At 41.9% G+C, this 12,241-nt stretch overlaps 1 protein-coding gene and 1 long non-coding RNA gene across 3 annotated transcripts in view; one reads left to right on the forward strand and one right to left on the reverse strand.

Annotated features, from left to right (window-relative positions):
• LOC124866209 (plexin-A1-like) overlaps positions 1-12,241 on the reverse strand; it is a 412,523-nt gene that overhangs the window by 139,696 nt on the left and 260,586 nt on the right. For both annotated transcript variants that reach the window (XM_047361910.1, XM_047361902.1), the window contains exon 10: positions 5,995-6,195. In XM_047361910.1, the coding sequence (XP_047217866.1) occupies positions 5,995-6,195 (201 nt within the window). The remainder of the gene's footprint in view (positions 1-5,994; positions 6,196-12,241) is intronic.
• The window catches only part of LOC124866229, a 33,713-nt gene continuing 32,928 nt past the window's right edge, over positions 11,457-12,241 (forward strand). The window contains exon 1 of the long non-coding RNA XR_007037756.1: positions 11,457-12,050. This is a non-coding gene — a long non-coding RNA (uncharacterized LOC124866229). The remainder of the gene's footprint in view (positions 12,051-12,241) is intronic.

The raw sequence follows: 12,241 nt of genomic DNA on the forward strand, positions 1-12,241 counted from the left end.
TTTCTTTGGTTCCACAATGCTGGTTGGGTTTTTCTAAAGCTCACAAGAGTCTGGAAAATAGTTGGTTTTATTTGTGATTTATCAAGATTTATAGGCAGCTCAGACAGGAGCTCGCCTTTGTATGTTTATGACGGAAGGGCTTTATGAAGGAGGCATTAGTCTCATCTGACTAAAGCACAATATTACAATTAAGGTCCCATACAGTTCTGCTAAAGTTTATGTTTGAGATATTAGGACAGTAGGCTTTTTTTTCTCACATCACTCCCAAGCAACCGATACTGCCTTATAGATGTGGTGGAGACTTGGAGACGCCAACAATCTGTGCCTGTGCATGGTAGCAAGATAAGTATAGGTTGTCCTTCCACCCAGTGGTGAGTGACTAAAACAATTGGACCTGTTTTACTCCATAAGGTCGCAGAATATCATGGGTACTTGATAATTGTTCCAGAAACCCGGATCAACTTAAACATTATAGAATAAATAAAAAAAGGCTTTGACTTAAATGATGCTATTAAAAACAATTATATCTTAAATGCATTTTTTTTATGTCAATTTAATAAATGCAGTCAAATGAATGGTTATATTTTACAAAATGTTTCAGTGTGAGATGCTACAGCAATAAAGTATGAATTTATTTTAGGGTTATTACACATCCTTACCAAGTGGTGCTGATATATTGGTCCTTGTCAGTTAAAATGCTGAAATTACAATGAGAGTCCATGAGAAATGAGCCTTTTATTAAAGGAGCGATGCACGGCTGAACAACTTCCTAACCAAACCTGACTGTCCCACATGTCCCCCTCTCTGTTGTTCTGCTTATTCTCAGTTGTTCCACTTTTTCATGGATCATGATTTCTTTTTTTCTTTCCTATCCATTTTATTCCAAAATCTTTTTCTCTCCATCTCTCCAAACCCATCTCCATCTGTTTCTCCACATTTGTTTGTTTTTTCCAGTTTTTTTGTTGAACGTGGTCTGTTTTTCCTTATATTCTTTTCCTTTTCTCGTACTCCTTCCTCTATCCATTTTTATACAGTGATGTTGTTTGCACCTATTTCCCTCACCTCTTCCTTGGCTCCCTTTTGCTTTGTTTTTGCCTTTCTTTTTTCAATGCGAGCCTATCTGTGTCTGTGTGTGTGCGTATATCTGTGTCCGTCAGTCTACTACACCACCGCAATTCATCATCATTTTATCTACAGCTCCCTCTAATTGGATCCTATCACAGTCCCACCTGACGAGCCGACAGGTGGGGGGAGCCGAGAGAAAAAGGGGCTTACTCATTCCACCTAACACTACGTGGATGTGTGCACGAGCAGACACGCACAGTTCAGCATCCAGTATCTAGCTCAATCAACAGCTGCAAAGTTGTGTTGAGACCGCTGTGTTTCCTGTTTTCCTGGACGTTTGCAGAGATAACGTTGGGATTTTATAAAACATTGATGTTCACTGAGGAATAAGGATATGAATGGAGGAGTGTGTTCAGGTGTGTGTGTTTTCTGTGTATGCATCCATTTGGTTTTGTCTGAGTTCTTCAGAGGCAGGTCTCTGGCTCTTTCCTACAGCATCAGCAGGTCACAGCAGTAGTAGAGGTGTAGTAATAAATGTACCAGAGTCTATCATATGACTGGGAATAAAAACTAACTGCTACAAAACTAACTGCAATTTTGTTTTCGGTGATGAGGGAGGAAGTTCTTCAAGCTACACCCTTAAAAAAACAAACAGTGCCATGCAAAGGTATTCATAAAAACAATTTTAATGAATTTTGTTCAAATTGTATGTAATAGACCAACACAAAGTAACAAATAATGTAAAATGTGAGGTAAATAATCTATGATTTTAAGGCAGTTTGGAAGAGGACCAATTGTGAACATCAAATTTGAGCTTTACCAAAGATTACTTTGTTTGGGCCATTTAACACATAACTAAGCTCTTCCAGGATGGCTCTGTATTTACCTGCAATTATTTTCTGATTAACTCTGACCTGATTAACCCCCACCCCTCTCCCCCCATTGCCACCTACATTTTTATTGTGGCGAGTTCAGGTTAATGTGCAGCGTTGTTATTCATCCTTCTTTCTACCTCCTAATCTCATAGCTCCTTGCATGTATGCACAAAAACCTGGTTACCGTTTCTTTTCTTTTCTTTTTTTTTACCGTGTCTTGTCCGGCAGAAAAGCACTCAGAATTGTTGTCTGAGTCCCAAGAAAAAGCAGATTTACTTTCACAAGTGAAGCATTACAGCTAATGCTTTAAAGCTCTGCTTGATACTCATATAAGGAAATTCTATTAGAAACTGCTTCGGGATTATTTCAATTGTTACGGACACGGAGACAGAAATGGAAAGGAAAAAAAAGAAGCACAAAAGAGAGAAAGGGGGGCAAAAAGGAAAAGGGGAGAGAAGTAGAATAGAATGGAGGAAAGAATGAAGGATGAAGAGAATACAAGATAACATCGTGCTTGCCTCTACACCTGCAGAAATGTTTCTATTACCAGCCTTTTTACCGAAAGGTGCAAGGTACTTATGAATGCAAGATGTATTTAGTGGTAAATGCGGCTTAATATAGAACATTTGTGTATCTCTTAACACCTGAATCTAAACACCTGTGGGTCTGAGTGTGAGTGCGCATGTGCATACAAGGTTTCTCCAGAAAAATATGCGATATTGAGTGTGAGGAGCCACAGGCCTGCCACCTTGACCCGGGACAGATACGGAGGAGATCCGAGAGACAGACAAAGGCCAGACCAGAGGAAATCCAGGAGAACCACTGCCGGGACTACCGTAACCCCCCCAGAAAGGAGCAGGGGAGAATCCTAGGGGAACCACCCAGCAGCCACAGTGCAAAAGCCCCAGGGAGCTGCAGCGACGAGCCCACAGGCCTCGCCGGCACCCGTCTACGCCCGAGCAGATCCAGCCATGAACCCAGAGACCCGAGACCCCGGGACACATCACTCCCCAAGCAGAGGCCCAACCGAGCTCAGGGGTCCGGGCCGTGGCAAGTAGCCACCAGGAGTGAGCCAGCACACACCAAAGCACCCAGGTCCAGGTAGCCGATACCCCATAGGGACAACCAGCCCCCGGACCCAGGAGGTGCTCCCCTTCCCTCCGGGGGTGGAGACAGGCAGACCGCCCTAGCATCTGAACCTGGTCTGGGCTAGTCCGGGCTCGTGCCTGATCCTGAGCGACCCGGCCCGGACCACAACCCCCCGCCCCGACCCCAGTCCCCAACCATCCCCATCCTCATCCGGGAGGGGGCCATGTACAAAAGAAGGGTCTACAAGGTCCAAACAAGCCTGCCAACCAGAGCCGCCACAGAATAAAAGAGTCCCAACCCCCAATGACTTCAGATCCCAACCCATGAGCCCTCCACCCCCAATGAAACCGACATGAATCTCCACCCTGGGCCACCCCCAACAAGGACACTGTCGGGATCTGGGAGTCTGTCTGTTCTGCTTGCTGCTAATCTTATTCATCCAGCAGAGGATGTCGGAGCTACAGGAGGAATCTGAACAGGTGTCTTCCATCTTCTGATTGCTGTGAACACTATTTAAGCCGTGGCTGCCAGCAACTCTTTGCCTGAGTGTTGAGCCTACGTGGTAACCAGCTCAAGCCTGCTTATCCTAGTATTTGATCAGTTTGTTTTGATTTTTCTGATGCATGGGTTTTTGCCTCAGGTATCTGTTCCAGAGTGCGGGTCAGTCCACCGATCTTTCGTCTAGCACTTGGAGCTTTGTGATTCCCTGTCTGGATTCTGTATGCTCTCCACAATCAAAGAATCTTCAGTTATCCCACCAGACCTAAACAACTCGCTGGCAAGCTTTCAACGCAACATCAGCTTCGTCACCCTCTCACTCCTCACGGAAAAGACGAGCGCAACCACAAGGAAGCCTTTGAACTCAGCTCCCAGTTTCCTTAACTCCGTCTCCCCTGGCAGATCCCCTCTCCTTTCTAGTAAGAGCAATATCCATTATTTACTATATATTACCGTCACAGTTTCTTACCTGCCTTTTTCCCTCAGTTGGAGAGACCTGACTCCTGTTACTCCCCTGTAGAAATAAAAGGGAAAATAAACTTCTTTTTTTTTCATCTCGAAATTCTCTGCTGTGATTCTTTCTGCATGTGGGTCAAATCAGTGTCAAAAATGATGTCAGACACAGATATCGAACACATGCCCCCGAACCCAAACGCCATGAATCACCCCCCCACAGCACATGGGCACACTCCCACAGGAGAACTTCATCCCCAAAAGGCCAACAAAGCAACACCCACACAGCACAAGCTTCATACACAGCCCCGCTCCAAGCAGCCACGCAGCATCCCACCCCTAACACACAGCGCATCGCGACAGCAAGGCAAGGGCCCCGCGCAATGCCATCCCAGCGCCCGCGCAACAGGGCAGACATTGTCGAGCATCGAGCTCACAACGGAGCCCCCGACCCCACACCAAGAGGGGACAAACTCACCCGGCAAGAGGTCCCCGGGCCAGCGGCAAGCACTCGAGGCTGGCGTCCCTCACCCCGCCCCCGCAAACACACCACATCACTGCCACTGAAACGATAGCCCAGGTAGGAACATTATCCAGCTCAGCTCTACCATCGCCGCTCAGCCGATCCAGATGCTGGTGACCCCACATCCAAGAAGAGGACACCCCCACCCGGGTTACCGTTTCTTAATCATGCTGACTTTGGTCATTAAAATTCTCAAACAAACCTCTGAGTTCTTTACAAAAGAGCTGTATTTATGCTGTGATTAAATTAGACAAAAGTGTGTTTTATTAACTAATTATGTGAATTCCAAAGGCGTTTGGCTGCACTTTTACTCAGGGGTGTCGTTAAAAAGGGAGCTGAATATCCATGCAACACTTTTCGGATTTTCATTTGTTAAAACTTTAAAACCCAAGAATCATCATAATTTCAATTGACAAATATGCACTACTTTGTGTTGGTCATTTAACTTAAAATCCCAATAAAAACTTTTTCACAGCAATGTACACCTTTTTTCTTAGAAGGAGTTTGATTAATGCCTGAGAATGACGTCCGAACGACAAAAAGTCTGCATCTCACTTTGCCTAAGGAATAGAAATGTCATTCAAAGTAATGAGAGTAAAGGCCAGCATTCCTTTAGAACCATGCCATTTAAATATTCAGCTTGATGAACAGCACTTACTGTTTTTACAGCTCATTCAATATTCAAAAGGCTTCAGAGCAAGCATGTCATTAAAAGACAAATCTGCCAAAAAAACTGGTAATAACAACCCTAAAAGTCAAATCTAAAAGCACAATCACTTGCGTGGAGCAATTACAGGAAGGCGAGCGGCAAAATATGCATGATTTACCTCTCCGAAGCACAAAAGAACTGCAGGAGCTATCATTATGATCGGGAAATCAACTTCAATGATATGCCCATGAACTATTTTTGAGTCACCGTCCAACATCAGAGGCAGAAAGAATTCAAGGATCACAGTGCTGGCGCTCGATCATTCCTTTGTAGAGTTCAAAAGCACCGGGTGGTCGCAAATCAGCAATGTGAACCTGTGGTAATGCAGAAGTCAGCTAAATGAGGCACAGTGGCTGACAGGTGTGGGACAAGCTGAAGAAAAGGAGGTCGGAATCGTTGCTAAAGCACACATTGGTTCCTGCAGCCCTTTTACTGCAAGGTTCGATGCTGGACCATTCGTGGCGAGCAACTGCTGCAGCATACACCTGTTAAGTTAGGTCATAACTGGAATTAGTAAAATCCCTGATTGTCCTGAGTGGAGCTCAGGAGATGAGCACTGCTCAAATGGTTGCTCCCTATTAGTGGTGGCAATATGAGTAAAAGCTAATAGGCAGAAATCAGTGGTTAGAATGATGAAAGGGTGCCTGTGTGACAGTCAGTAATTTTGGCCCCATCTTTTAATTTCAGCCTTTACATTCCTCTTTTTTGCTGCTAGCTGTAAAGCTTCCTGACAGTTCAATCAGTACGACTTTCTCAAAGATTGTGCGAGATTTAACTCTTACCGTGGTCTTCTGACACTGGATGCTTGAGCTGTTGAACCTCAGCGCAGGGACACTGTGCGTGTTTCCCTGGATGTGAAAGATGCACTCATAGTTCCTCTGTCCGGACTGAGGCTGGGGCAGGTTCTGAGCCAGCAGAGTGATTGGCCTCATTACCCCGGCAGGAATGTAGATCTGAGTGGATGGCAGGATCTGGGGGCACTCCTGGTAAATAAGAAAAATGAAAACCTGTGACAGGTAAATGGACCGTTAAGTCTCAGTATCTCTGCTTTGTGGCCGATACGACATAGCGGCATATCTCCACACACAGCTGACAATCCAATAAATAAAGGTTCGATACCATTAACTTCACCTTTGTATCCTCATTCATTCAAATCCAATGTTTAAAACTAACTGAATACAACACAATATAATAATAAAACAAAATATGTAACAATATAATGTGATATATACAATATTGTATAATACATCATATACAATAAAATACAGCACAATAGGACATAGGCATTTATTTATGTTTAAGTCAAGTACAATGAGGCACAATGCAATAAGAAAAATATGCCAGCCCATATGTGCTAGTAAGCCTTTCAGTAACTCGGCAGGAAGCAGATTATGCTCATAAATACAAAATGGAAACTTAGTGACTCTCAAAGGATGCAAAATCTCTGTCGCTAAATAATAAGACAATAAAATAGCTTAAAATACGTACAGCAAGAATGAGCTAAGAAAAGACAAATCTCAAAACAATGGCAAAAAATTTGCTGTGGAACCAGAAAAATGCTAATTCAGCTCTGGAATTTACCCACATAAATAGGGTGTCTCCTCAGGAAGGATAATTGATCCAGATGATCATAGTGAATTAAACTTGTTTGGACTAATTAAGTCATTTCTAGCGATCTCTTCCCAAACACTAGGAGGCTCCACTAAGAACATAACACAGCTTTGCAGCAGGGAAGGCAGCAGGAAAAGATTACAGAAGTTCACTCACAAACCTACAAGGGGTTGGACAATGAAACTGAAACACCTGTCATTTTAGTGTGGGAGGTTTCATGGCTAAATTGGACTGGTAGCCAGTCTTCATTGATTGCACATTGCACCAGTAAGAGCAGAGTGTGAAGGTTCAATTAGCAGGGTAAGAGCACAGTTTTGCTCAAAATATTGAAATGCACACAACATTATGAATGACATACCAGAGTTCAAAAGAGGACAAATTGTTGGTGCATGTCTTGCTGGCACATCTGTGACCAAGACAGCAAGTCTTTGTGATGTATCAAGAGCCACGGTATCCAGGGTAATGTCAGCAAACCACCAAGAAGGATGAACCACATCCAACAGGATTAACTGTGGACACAAGAGGAAGCTGTCTGAAAGGGATGTACGGGTGCTAACCCGGATTGTATCCGAAAATCATAAAACCACAGCTGCCCAAATCACGGCAGAATTAAATCTGCACCTCAACTCCTGTTTCTACCAGAACTGTCCGTCGGGAGCTCCACATGGCCGGGCTGCTATAGCCAAACCTTTGCTCACTCATGCCAATGCCAAATGTCGGTTTCAATGGTGCAAGGAGCGCAAATCTTGGGCTGTGGACAATGTGAAACATGTATTTTTCTCTGATGAGTCCACCTTTACTGTTTTCCCCACATCCGGGAGTGTTACGGTGTGGAGAAGCCCCAAAGAAGCGTACCACCCAGACTGTTACATGCCCAGAGTGAAGCATGGGGGCGGATCAGTGATGGTTTGGGCTGCCATATCATGGCATTCCCTTGGCCCAATACTTGTGCTAGATGGGCGCGTCACTGCCAAAGACTACCGAACCATTCTTGAGGACCATGTGCATCTAATGGTTCAAACATTGTATCCTGAAGGCGGTGGCGTGTATCAGGATGACAATGCACCGATACACTCAGCAAGACTGGTAAAAGATTGGTTTGATGAACATGAAAGTGAAGTTGAACATCTCCCATCGCCTGCATAGTCACCAGATCTAAATATTATTGAGCCTCTTTGGGGTGTTTTGGAGGAGCGAGTCAGGAAACGGAGGAATCTCCCAGAAATAGCACCATGCTGTACTCTAAGACTGTCTAATGGATTGAAGTGAAATAAATGGGAGTTCAGCACTTTAAATATACACCTACTTGATGCTCTTCAGTGATGAACAAATACGCCGCAACATCATATTTGTATCATGTTAATAAAAGCAAAGAGACATGCTTTAAGCAATCATTTCAGCCTGAGGTAAGTTAAAAGAATAATGGATCTGTAAGATGGAATCCATGTTCTATAAAAAAAATTTGTTTTTAAACTGATTATATCTGCTTCAGCAAATACGATTCAAGCATTCTGTTCATTCATGAGATCTAAAGCTGCGTCCTTGGATCCTAAGTCAAAACTCTTGAATCTTTAGATATTATGAACAAAGTACAAGGTTTAAACAGTGCACAAAATGTGAGATGTTTGACATCCTCAGAATTCTAAAGTGTAAAGTTTAATTAGAAAACAAATAGTTTCTACCCTTCATTATTAATGTCAACAGCAATATAAAGATGGTGCAAATAATCGACATGGTGTATGAATATTAAAAGGCAAATGCGAAAACAAACCCCACTTCAAACATAATCAAGCAAACTGTACTTGTCCTACTGTGATAGCAGACATTTGTATCAAAGAAAACTCAGACAGCAGAATGCTATTTAAGCAACAGGGAAACAATGCTAAGCCATGCAGTCAGCAGTTTCATCAATATAGAAATAAGTTAATCAGTCTAAAGGAACAGAATGTTAAGTGTGTCATCATCCATCCATCCATCCATCCATTCATTCATTGATGGCTATACTTTTACTGCATTCTGTTTGTGCAACAAAGTGGCTTTAATGGTAATTTAATTTTATTACGATAATAATGTTTAGAAAAACAAAACAGTAATACATAAAAAGTTAGCATGGTAGCTTTTAAAACTTGTTAGCTTGTTATTCCTATCACACCACAGTCAGATTAGGTAATATCATTATTGTGACTCAAAATATAACTTTCAAAATAACTTTATGTGAATTCCTCAGCATAATCTTGGTATTTTTTTCTCACAAAGTAAGAGGAAAGATACCCTAAAACAGCAGATTGATAAGAGATCAAATCAATGCCAAGAAGCTCAGCGGAGCAGACTGTTAGTCAGCGAGGCTAACAGTCCAAATTTGAAGTATTCACAGATGCTGTCAGAATGCTTACGAGCTGATTCTAATCTTGGCAAAATAAAAACAAACTGAACTAACTGAAACAAAAAGAATAAAAGGAAGGTTAAAAAAAAAAACGACAGCCTCCACCAGGGCATCAGTGGGGATGGATAAATAAGTCATTTAAAGAGGAGCATGGGTGAATCCCATGATGATGTAGTACCTTTACATGTCTTTACCAAAACCAAGGATCAAACTTTTTAATCCCAAAACCAATGCCATGGAGCCAAGGCTGTGTGTGTTAGCACACACTCACTTTGCTGGGAGGAGCTAAGAGAGGAATGGAGGAAATAAGATGGGCTAAAACAAAGAAAAGAAGCCCCTGACTAGCTTTGTAATGCTTTGAGTTTGAGGTACCACGTATAGTTAGTTTTGCCAAAACTAAGCATCTCCATACAACTGTGCACCCGACAGCAAAAGCAAACCACGTCACACATCAACCATTTACAGGTTATTTTTTTATTTTTTAAATAGATGCATCTGAATTGTAATGAAAAGCACAGGGTGGTATTCCTTTGAAGAGCGTGATGATACAGCACAACATTCACACACATCCCTCACATTGGGCTTACATATATTGCACAAAAGACGCTACTGCAGCCAACCCTTGAAAGAAAAAGAGAGGGCAGTACACAAAGGAGGCAGGGAGCGAACAAAAGCTTCAGCAGCGGAGGATTGTGGGAGCTGTTTCATTAGGAGTGGTGACAGGTGTCACAGCTGAGTCTGCATCAGATAGTGGAGCAGTTCAACACAATGAGACACAACAATCTCCTTTACCTGGGGGAATCCTCTAATGCCTCTTTTCTCTCTCCGCTCCTTTCTCTCTTCCTGCAGTTCACAATTGATCTTTTCTACATTCGTTGCAGCATCCCTCTTTTACCCCTACTTTCACCTCCCACATCCTTTTTACTGGGATAACTGTAGAGGCTTTCCCTTTTCTTTTTCATCTAGAAAGATTTTTTCTTAGATCCATACCTGGAATCCTGCCACTCAAGGCTCCTGGACACCAATTTGTACAACTGCGAATCAGCTGGGTAAATCTAAATCAGCATCATAATTTGGTTTTTATACAATTTTAAATATTTTCAGTTAGTGGACATCCATTTGTTATTTTCCTTCCACTTCGTAATTATGCACTACATTGTATTGGTCGATCGCATTGAATCCTAATAAACTCCACTGCAATTTGTGTTTGTGCCATGTGAAGAATTGTGAGAAGGTTCAAGGGACATAGAAACTTGCTTAGAAAACACTAAGGTCTTGGAACCCATATACCTGTTCAGTAAAGCAAGTAGGTACAAGACAAGGCATGCTATTATCTATCCAAACCAATTCCTACATACATAACATGGATTCACATAGAGAAACAAAATGTTGCATCTGGCCTGCAAAAAATACACATAATATACACACAAGCTCAAAATTTTACACTGCAACACACACACTCTGATACCAATCCGGAGCTAAATCTTGCCCTCTGGCTTTAAGCTGTAAACTAGTGCTGGGGCCTGTGGAGTGTTTTACAGTAGCCTTGGGGCCAAACACACAGATGCTGTGATCAAAGGAGAAGAAGGTAAGCCTTCAGAAAGAAATTAGTATGAGACTTTCTTCCGTACTGGTGTTAAATCTCTATTAGGTTTCTAGCCGTTTCTACCAGTGTCTGTCTGAGTACTCAATGCACTATACTACCTTATTTTAGGTTTAGAAAATATTTGATTCCCTAAAATCTATTGACAATGAAGCAATTAATTCAGAAAACTGGAATAGAATAATGTAAGTCTTGGTCACATAGATATGAGCAGATATTGGGATGGATTTAAACTATTTACTTCTGTTTTATTCAGGTTTTATGCCTTAATCATAAACTCATAGACTGTTTTTTTTTCTCTTGTTTTAACAAGGGATGATAAACTAGATAAACAGAATGATCTTAATGATTTAATAATATTTTACAAAGTTAGTTGTGTAAGTGCAGACTTCAGCATATGTAAAAGGTAGGGATAGTTAGAATGATAATATGTTTCTCTCTATTGTACTGTCCAGTGGCTGTTAGTGAATATGTTCGTACTGTTTGTAGTTAGATGCTCTTGTTTATGGTTTGTATTCATGTTGTTTATTACCTTCGTTTTCTAATAGTTCTGGTTTCCTCTCGCCCTTGTTCCCTTGGTGTTGCTTTACTTAGAATGGTTTCATTATTATTGTTATTGTAATTATTAGTTCTGTATCTTCCTTGGATTCTATGTGTTTATTTATGTTAGATATTTTGTTCTCCCTCTTGTTAGGTCAGCTTTAGTTATTGTTTACATCTTTGTTTGTCCTCATGTTCCCTGCTTGGTTCTAGTTAATTCAGTCAGTGTGGTTTTAGGTTTGTTTACTTTTGTAATCAGGGTTTCCTTATGGGTTTTTTGTTTATACTTAGGTTGCCAGTTCTTAGGTTGTTGTTGTTGTTGTTCTTCTGTTTCCTCCAGTTTCTCTGTTTCTTTCAGTTCTTGGTTATTCTAGATTTCTTATGCTTCTTTTGGTTATTTTATATTTGTCTATGGTTTTGCTTAGGTCTGTATCTCCTTATTGTTATTAGTCCTTTTCCTCATGTTTTAGTCTTCATATTAGGTTCACCTGCTCCCTCTGTCTCCCCTCAACCATGTCACACCTGTTCCCTGTTTCTTTGATTAGCTGCCCTTTGTTACCCTCTCATGTCTCTCTGTATATTAGTTGGTCTGTGTTCTTTGTTCCCCGCTGGTTCCTTCTGTACGTTCACACTCTGTTCGGCCCGTTCCCTACACCAGGACTAAGTTCCGTGTTTGCTTCGTTCCTGCAAAGAGTACTCATGTAAGTCTTTGGATTCACTCATGTTAGTACCTGCAGTGTTTTTGCTACGTTTTTGGAATCCTTTTGAATAAAGCTAAAACCTTACTACAACATGCTGCTGCCCAGCTCTTGTCTGCACTTTGGTCTGACCCAAACCCAGAACATGACAGCATCAGGAACACCATTTGACAGCATTCCTGAAGTGAAAGATG

This window comes from Girardinichthys multiradiatus, chromosome 1, assembly GCF_021462225.1.
Source record: "Girardinichthys multiradiatus isolate DD_20200921_A chromosome 1, DD_fGirMul_XY1, whole genome shotgun sequence".
Taxonomy (NCBI): Eukaryota; Metazoa; Chordata; class Actinopteri; order Cyprinodontiformes; family Goodeidae; genus Girardinichthys; species Girardinichthys multiradiatus.